General features: G+C 45.9%; 1 protein-coding gene across 4 annotated transcripts; it reads left to right on the top strand.

The window, feature by feature from the left end:
• The first annotated feature begins 479 nt into the window (after positions 1–479).
• LOC120660103 lies at positions 480–8,823 on the top strand. Of its 4 annotated transcripts, none has more exons than XM_039938459.1 (11): positions 480–764; positions 1,034–1,207; positions 1,346–1,522; positions 1,660–1,833; positions 2,071–2,163; positions 2,339–2,932; positions 3,027–3,108; positions 3,185–3,251; positions 7,745–7,930; positions 8,032–8,092; positions 8,169–8,823. In XM_039938459.1, exons 1-11 carry the CDS (start codon positions 686–688, stop codon positions 8,363–8,365), a joined length of 1,884 nt encoding a protein of 627 aa, XP_039794393.1. In that variant the 5' UTR covers positions 480–685; the 3' UTR covers positions 8,366–8,823. The 4 variants fall into 4 exon arrangements, with proteins under 4 accessions (XP_039794393.1, XP_039794395.1, XP_039794392.1 ...); XM_039938458.1 differs by having other exon boundaries at positions 481–764; positions 1,034–1,213; XM_039938461.1 differs by lacking the exons at positions 8,032–8,092; positions 8,169–8,823 and adding an exon at positions 4,074–4,247 and having other exon boundaries at positions 1,034–1,213; positions 7,745–7,882.
• The last annotated feature ends 279 nt before the right edge of the window (positions 8,824–9,102 follow it).

The following is a 9,102-nucleotide window of genomic DNA, read 5'->3' as shown; positions in this document are numbered from 1 at the left end:
TATTTGTTTCAGTAGTCCAGTTGAATGCAATAAATTCAAATAACAAATTCTAAAATTTGTTTCATTTTTACGCTTGTTCTAATGAAAATTTTTGTTCTCGTCTGCGATGCAACCAAAATTGCAGTTCCAATTATATTTTTTCGGAGTAATAATATTTGTTGAGGCTGTTCGTTGGTTAGACGGAATGTTTTGGTTTGGTGTCACAATTTTTCATCATGTGGAAAAGAAGAAAAAGAAATTAAAGGAAGGGTAGGGCCGGCGGCCTGAGAATAAAGAAAGCAAATATCGGCCTAACCATTAATTTTCTTCCACGTTAATTTGCTTCTGCGACGAATTAGGCCCCAGTAAACGAGCCCATCCGTAGTAAACACAGATCAACCTTCTTCTTTTTTAGCATTTACCCATCCTCTGGGCCCAATAGCTCAAATCTGCGGCCCAGCTATGCGAGGTCTTGGAGCACGGACCCACCGCACCCGACTTCCCCCAAATTGTGCGTGAGCCGCGCGGCCGCGCCACCAGAGAGCAAGCCGCCGCCGCCGCTGCCGCCGCCGCCTGCTGCCCGCCTGTCCGCCTGCCCCGTGCGCTGCTCCTCCGCTGCGCTCCAGACCTACCCGGCGGTGCGCTCATGCCTCCGCTCTAGCTTCCTCTCCTCTCTGTTTTTCCCGCTTCTGGTTGGGGGCAGAGGATGTCAAATCTCGATTCCACCGCCGCGGCGGCGGGCAGGGGGACGGCGGAGCGGGAACCCACCGTTGCATCTGCTCCAGGTACGCGAGTGCACGCCCTCTCGCCTCGCCGCTGCTTTGTTCCGTAGCAACGTAGCCGTTATTTGCTAGGCCTTAGAGCTAGGGTTTATGGCATCAACTTGGGATGAGTGCTTCGGTTTGTGTTCATGCTCACATGGTTGCTTAGATGAGCGTTTGCTTCTCGACCTTGTGTGTACGGAGGGCCGTATTGCCTCACGCTATGCCAGTTCATTCCTGTTACTCTCTCCATGGAGAGGGCGTGCTAATTGGATTGGTTTGCTGGTTCCTAGCTTTGAATGGGACACCGAAATGCATGAGGAGGAGGAAAAGGAGGAATAAGATGCGGGAGCAACAGGACTCCCCACCGGGTTTGGATTCCACGGTGACAGCAGAGGCAGAGGAACAGGGAGAGGCAAAGGGAAGGAGGATGGAGGAGAGGGAGGCCCCCGATGCTGCTGCTTCTGATATGCGTGCGTGCTTGCATCCTTTGACCTTGCCATAATGTTGCGACAATGCTATGTGCTATGGCAATACATTCCTGTTACTAGTTCTGTGGAGGTGTGGAAAGTCCGTGCTAATTGGGTTAATTTTCATCTTCGTAGCTTGGAATGGGACACCGAAATGCAAGAACAAGAATAAGAAAAAGAAGAATAAGATGCAGGAGCAACAGGAATCCCCACCTGATTTGGATTCCTCAGCGGCAGCAGAGGCAGAGGAACAGGTAGAGGCAAAGGAAAGGGCGATGGAGGGACAGGAAGACACCGATGCTGCTGCTTCTGGTATGTGTGTGTGCATGTATCCGTTGATCTTGCCATAATATCGCTACAGTGCGACATGCTATGACAATTCGTTCCCGTTACTAGCTCTGTGTAGGTGTGGAAAGACCGTGCTAACTGGGTTGTTTTCTGCTTCCTAGCTTTGAATGGGACACCAAATTGCAAGAAGAGGATGAAAAAGAAGAATAAGATGCAGGACAAACAGGTATCCCCACCTTATTTGGATTCCACAACGGCAGCAGAGGCAGAGGAACAGGGCGAGGCAAAGGGAAGGGGGATGGAGGAGAGGGAGGCCACCGCTGTTGCCGCTTCTGGTATGTGTGCATGCACGTGTCCTTTGACCTTGCCATATTGTCGCTACAATGCTTAGGATAAGGCTCATAATTAAGTTTTATGTCAACTAGAAAGTAGGCATGCTTCACTCAGTGTTTACCTTTATGTGGTTACATAGATAAGCGTCCATCTTTGTCATGTCAGTTTAGTTTTCGTTTTAGTGTGTACTAATTTTCACAGTGAGAGAGTTGTGATTATATTTGGTTTCCTGATCTTAGCGTTGGGGGGGACACCAGAATGTGATCAAGAAGAGGCCAAGGTGAAGGACAGTGTGATGCTCAAGGAGGAAGCCACCAACACTGTTGTTTCAGGTATGCGTGTGTCTACACCCTTGGCTCTTACTGTGTGGCGCTGCAATGCTCTTACTTCAGTCTTTGCTATGTTTTGTCACATCAAATGGCAAGGGCCATTTCTGTTTGGTTCATGCTCAGGTTGACTTGTTCTATGGATTTGAGTGTTCTAATTATAGTTGCTTTTCAATTTCAGCTTCAGAGGGTACACCAAAACGCAAGAGGAGGAGAAAAAGGAACAAGATGCAGGAGCTACTAGAGTCCCCACACCCACAGACATCGTTGGGTATTTTTGGAGTGGATAAAATTATCATCAATAATGAAAATAGCCGCGCAGATGCGGTAGAGGCATCAGGACATGCTGATGTTAATATGGATCCTATAAATGGGGAGGATCCAAGTTGTGCTCAGTCAAATGCAAATGGTGCTGATGTTTTGGTAGACAATTGCTCCAATAACTCGCAGGAGAACTCTACAGGAAGAAAGAGACAGAAGAAAAAAAGAAAGTGGGGTTCATCCAGCAGATGGCCAGGTTTCTCTTCCGAGAATGATGGAATGGTTGCTGACAGCATGGATTCTTCAGTACATCATGATGTTAGCTGTGTATGTGCTTCATGTTTAGTTGAGACACACAACAATAATATCAAGAATATTTACTCATCAAGAGGATCGCTGGTGAGGTTTCACAGGAAAAAACTTCTGATATTGGATCTTAATGGTTTGCTTGCGGATATAAATCAAGATTACCACAACGTGCACAAGGCAGATGCAAAGGTTAAGGACAAGTTAGGTAAGCTTGATATCCTAATAGTTGAAACTGCTCTTCTCTTAGTAGGATCTACAATTGTAAACCATGCTAATTTGCAATTTACTCCTTTTACCAGTTTTTACAAGACCATACTATGATGATTTTCTGAGATTCTGCTTCCAGAATTTTGAGCTAGGAATATGGTCTTCAAGGAAAAGGTTACTTTTGTTCCCTCTTTTCTTTTCTTTTCTTTATACATTATATTGTTCTAATTGTTATATTCTAATTCTATAGGGAAAATGTCAATAGGGTTGTTAATATCCTTATGAGGAAGCTCAAGCACCACCTACTATTTTGTTGGGTAAGTAATAAAAAAGCTGGAGGTGTATATTGTTGTTAGTCATGAACTTCCTTTTTTTCTCATTGTTTTCATTAGAGTAAAATGTTGGTGGGTCATCAACTTGATGCTGTGTCATAGATTTTTAAGTATAGTTAGTGAGCCATTAATTAGGACTAGTTAACCCATTGTGGCATTATCAGTCAACAGAACAACTAAGCCATTGGCTATGTGCATCCATGGACACCTTTTGCATATCCTCTAGCAGGGGTGGAACCCAGTGGAGGCAAAACTGGGGTCTGGCCCCTCCTTCCCTGATAAAAGTTCTGAAGCAATCAATGATGCATCGTGAAAATTCTAGTATTTGTTCAGCTAATAGCTTCATGATAAACAACTTCTTTGGCAATTGACTCCCCTTCCTTTTTGCTCAAGGTCCGCCACTGTCCTCTGGCTAGTCACTATTGAGTTGCATGCACCAACCAATTCAACCCAAAAGCTGAAGCTGATAGGGAAAGAAGGGCAATTCACTTATACTTCAACATACCCCCTCACGTGTAGGCTCCCTAAGGCCTCAAACGTGGAAATAGGAGTCGGCTGCAATTATTTTATTTAATCGTGCCCTCTAGGATTTGAACTAGAGACCTTTGACCCTGATACCATATTGAGTTGCATGCCTCAACCAATTCAACCCAAAAGCTTAAGCTGATAGGGAAATAAGGGCAATTTACTTATACTCCAACAGTCACTTTAGTTTGTTCCTAGACTATATAATGCCCAGTCAATATCTGATTCTCCTCCTTATTTAAAAAATATCTCATTCTCCTCGTTTTCCATTGTGTATTTCAGATACTCCTAGCAAATTTAAGCATCTTGCCACTCGATTTTTCCTTGGTTATATACATATTTGGTTGGTGTGTTATCTGGTCACCATTTTGGTTGGTGTGTTATCTGGTCTCCATCATGCTGCATGCATTTGTGAGATGAGAATTTCTGCACATTTGAAACAATGAGATTTAACTGGTATTGGTCTTACAAACTCATACTTGTTAAATTCTTCGCAGCTGTTGTTGAGCAGAATGTTGCATTTCATAATTCAACGCTTCACACCATTTTACTGGGATTTCCTCCAGATACCATAAGTTTCATAGTTCTAGGCCATCATTCTTTCCATATTTGTAGACCAGTTCGGGTTGCTTGCTCCATAAATAAACCAGTGATCGCAGTTGGTTTATCAATGATTTACCCTTGTACCATGCTTGGAAGTCATAATAAAAGCTTCTCACACAATCTACGGCCATCATCAGTGAACACATCCCCACAGCTGGTACTGAGGCCCACAGTACAAGAAAACAATAGGAAACTAATCAATGAGGCAGAACAGAAACAATAGACATAAAGTATATCCAGATGCTGACTTTTTGCCTTCCAGTTATGATGGTCCGAGATGCATTGTTATCTATGCCTAAATCATGTCAAAGGTTTGCAGGAATTTCCGGGACTTGTCTCCACTTGCTCTATAGTGATGGCTTGTGCATGGGAATATACTATCTTTTGGGTTAATCTCAAAAGATATCTTGCTCTCCAATTTTTCTTAAGGTGGCAACCATCCAAGCAAATTAGAGGCCAGTGGCCACGCACAAACCTTCGCTTGCAGACATCAAGTCATGGTTCGTAAGGCGTCGCCTAGGCCATGGGCCAGGGTGCTCGCTGGGTGCAAGGCGCCCCCGATGGCTAGCCATAAGAGGGAAGGAGAGAGGGAAGAGGTGGCCGTGCGACTTTCCCCCCTTTCCCATCCTTGCCGGCTCTGGTGCCATTACTGGTGCAGCTCTGCCCGTTGCTTCGAGCGCAATTGGTGGTGCAGATATACCTCTGCTCAACTGCGATGGTGGCGATCTGAACGGGACAGCAATGAGATTCCGTTTGAGTAGGGGGAAGGGGGCGATTCATGGTAGGTGGAGGGGCTTGGGCGGAAGGCATGCTCGTTGGCTCATCATTTCTCGTGGTGGCGTTGGGACGTGGCGGTGTAGAAGGGAACTCCAGAGGATAGGGGTAGGTGAGGTAGGAGGGGAGGGGAGGGGTTCTATGTGGGCTGCTGGCTTGGGTTGGGATTTATCTAGTGGGCTCATTAATCTTTGTGGTTATGGCCCATTGATAGATTTATTTTCTCCTTTTCTAATTTATCCATCAGTATGGTGTCAGCCTTACCACCTCGCCTCAAGCACCTAGGCGATAAGAGGTGGGAATGGCAATGTTCCACAAGGCGCTATTCCGCGCTCGCCTAGGCGCGCTTATGCACTAGGCGGCGGGGTACCGCCTCGCCTAGGGGGTAGGCGGACCCCTAGGCGGCGCCAGCTCGTCGGCGCCGGCGGGGGAGGTGGTAGGGGCCGGGGACAAGGCAGATCCGGCGACCCGGGGAGGAGGCAGAGCAGAGAGCGGCAGCGGCGGCGGAGGAGGAGGCAGGGGACGCGCGCCGGCGGAGGAGGAAGCAGGGGACGGGCGGCGGCAGAGGAGGAGGTAGGGGCGTGCGCGCGGCGGAGGAGGTGGTAGGGGCGTGCGCGCGGCGGAGGAAGAGGCAGGGGCGGGCGCGGAGGAGGAGGAGGAGGAACGGCGGCCTGCGCGTCGCAGGCAGGGTTTTAAAAACCGACCGGACCGGCCTAACCGCCGCCCTCCGGTACCGGTTTACCGGACCGGTTAGGCCGGTAACCGGTGGAAACCGGTTGAATTCAAATCCAAATTCAAATAAATTCAAAAACTCCCATGCAACCGGTTCCGACCGGTTTACCGGCCGGTTTGACCGGTTTACCGGCCGGTTTGACCGGTTTACCGGCCGGTTTTACCTGTTTACCGGTCGGTTTGACCGGTTTGAAATTCAAAAGCTCCAGTGCAACCGGTTTACCGGCCGGTTTGACCGGTTTACCAACCGGTTTGACCGGTTTACCGATCGGTTTGACCGGTTTGATCGGTGGGCCTTCATGGGCCGGCCCATTTTTTTTCTTTTTCTTTTTTGATTTAACTTTAAATTCCCACAAACTATACTAAATGAATGAATTTTTGAGAAAATTTGACACCATTAGATTCATCACACCTTGAAGTATTTTTAGAAATTTTTTAGGAATTTTTTATTTTTTGAATTCAAATTTAAAATTTGAATTTTGGCCGGTTGGGTACCGGCCGAAACCGGAACCGGACCGGACCGGTTTGACCGGTAACCGGTCAAACCGGACCGGTTCCCACCGGTTAGGTTAACCTTGGTCGCAGGTGGGCGGGCGGGTGGACTGGGCAGAGGCGGCGGCGGGTTGGAGGCAGAGGTGATGGAATCGAATGGATAAGGTGGGAGTGGGGTTGAGATTCGGGTTGGGCTGCTTTGGTGGGCTGCTTTGGGCCTTTCTTTTCAATTCAAGGCCCACTAGTTCCTCATTTTTCCTTTTCTTTTTAGAGTATATGGTGAAGTATACGTAGTATATTGTACCGCCTAGGAAAACGCCTTGAAACGCCTAATCCCGCTTAATCCGGCCTAGGCTCTAGGCGGTGGGTCACCGCCTAGAATCCGCCTAGCGCCTAGCCTAACATTGGTTGCCATGCTCGCCTTAACCCTTTAAGAACCATGCATCAAGTGATATACAAACACATGCACAATACTAAAAAACAATTTCACAAAAAAAAATTGGCTTTTTACATAGTCCCTCACACAGCTGGTTTTTATTGTGCAACTCCTTGTACAGCCTTGAGTGTTATTCTTTGAGCCTTTGCTAGCTTGTGTTTGAGCTATGCTCGCACAATCTTTTGCAGACTTGCTCAAAGTCTCAAACTCATTTTATGCTTGCCCACATAAGTTTTGACCATGAAAGCTTAGGAAAACTGCTATCTGGGGTGTAGTTCAACTGCACTTTGAAGATTCCGTGCCCTAAACAGGAGGGAAGTCAGGCCTCCTAATCAGGGACTGGGAAGTCAACCTGTTTCCTCCCTACGCAGAACACCGTTGAACCTGACTCAGATTCGTGGGAAGGCATACCAACTACCATCGGGGCAGCCTAGTTGCTGCCACCATCCAAATGAATGATTCGTTTTGCATGAGGCTTCATAAGGGCTGCTATTGAAATGTGAACATTTTTTTCAAAAGAACATCTAGGGCACCCCTTTTCTGAGGTGGACTGCCACATGTGCATTTCACCATGTTGGTCTTTTTAGACACACCAATGACCCACTAAACGTACTTTATCGACATGATCTAGTCATAAGTACAGTGACCCCTGACCCAGATGATAGTTCAACAAGCTGAGTAACCCATACACTTACTCTTTCCATTAATATGGCAATGGACGTTATGGATCTGTGCTGTTCATCTCTAAATCAAAAGAATCAGTGTTTTCAATATTTCTGATTGGTAAGTTGGGTTGTGGCAGTTCTTATCTTTTATTGGATGTCCCCTGTGTTGCCTTATTATTTTATGTTATGATTCCTATATTTGGGTCAAGAGTTACTCATGTACTAATGTTTTTGTCGATCTTGTTTATCAGGACATGTCTTATTGCACTGTTACGGGGTGCAACACAATTGAGAAGAAGGGAAAACCGTTAGTGCTGAAGGAACTAAAGAAGTTGTGGAATAAGGAGGACCCTGATCTCCCATGGGAGCAGGGAGAGTTTTCACCTTCAAATACATTACTAGTGGATGATTCACCCTACAAGGCTCTGTGTAACCCGGTACTAAGTTCATCATGGCTCATATATCTGCGATCTCTGTTAAAAGCATGGCCCATTTGTTGTAATTAATGCACTTTGCTTTTGTTATTTGCTTCGGGCAGCCAAACACTGGCATCTTCCCCCTTCCCTACAGTTACCGTAACCAGAGTGATAATTCCTTGGGTATGCTTTAGCACATCACAATGATGTTTCTATTTTCTAGTATACTAGATTCTAACATTCTGTACACACTAAACAGGACCTGGTGGAGACCTTCGGATGTATCTGGAGAGAGTTGCTGCTGCAGACAATGTTCAAAATTTTGTCCGGGATAACCCATTTGGTCAGAACTCCATCACGGAGAGTGATCCAAACTGGAATTTCTATGTGCAGATAGTTGATAAAGTTGAGAAAGCATATAGAATAGTTGATAAAGTCGAGAAAGCAAATAGTTGATAAAGTGGAGAGGTCCTTAGCTTTACAGGAATGAATGAAGGGTTCAAGCGGCTTAAAGTTTTGTGTTTGTTTGCGTTGCTTGGCAGAAGTTTTCCGTTGGGCCAGTGCAACCGTGTGCAGTACTAGTTTATAAATATGTTGTTTCGCTAGACAAAACTTGATTCAACTTTTTTGGATAGTTCCTATTTCACCACTCCCTGCTCGTATCGAACTAAAGAAGCTACAAGGGTGGTTTTCCTGCACTTTAAATATACCAGACTGAGTGGTGAATCATAGTTTCCCTTGTATCGAAAGAATTACAGGGTTTTTGTAAGCCTGTAACTTAGTTACCATTGGAAGTTTTGATGATTATGTGACTGCTTCAAATACGGAGCTGTAATATTTTTTGCGAATTGTTGTAATTCATCTCGATTCCATGGTTTTGTGCCAATGACAGATCTAATAGTGTCGTTGCATAAGAGAACTGTTATTCAGCAGAAACTTGTGTGCCGTCGTACCATTCTCTTATGTTTAACCCTTGACCTGCATTGTGGGTAGAGGTGGTAATGGGCCATGGCTCTAATGCTCTCTTCACAATTCTATTTGACTCAAAATTATATAAGATTAGAGTCCGACTCTTTTAAAGCCCGGCTCTTAGATTATTTAGGCAAAAAATTAAGACCCTTTACCACCCCTTGTGGGAGACCACTGAGAGCCACGAGTAGCCTGCTCTTGTCATTTGTTGGCTATTTGGCCAT

This window comes from Panicum virgatum, chromosome 2N (genome assembly GCF_016808335.1).
Source record: "Panicum virgatum strain AP13 chromosome 2N, P.virgatum_v5, whole genome shotgun sequence".
Classification (NCBI taxonomy): Eukaryota; Viridiplantae; Streptophyta; class Magnoliopsida; order Poales; family Poaceae; genus Panicum; species Panicum virgatum.
The sequence above is the reverse complement of the archived record's forward strand: the minus strand, read 5'-3'. Positions and strand labels throughout refer to the sequence as shown.

Bases quoted from the DNA above. Each gene is read 5' to 3' on its own strand.
- LOC120660103 (XM_039938458.1), top strand. From the start codon at position 686: ATGTCAAATCTCGATTCCACCGCCGCGGCGGCGGGCAGGGGGACGGCG. The intron at 1,214-1,345 runs GTGCGTGCTTGC...TCATCTTCGTAG, and splicing joins TGCTGCTGCTTCTGATATGC to CTTGGAATGGGACACCGAAA. The intron at 2,164-2,338 runs GTATGCGTGTGT...TTTCAATTTCAG, and splicing joins CACCAACACTGTTGTTTCAG to CTTCAGAGGGTACACCAAAA.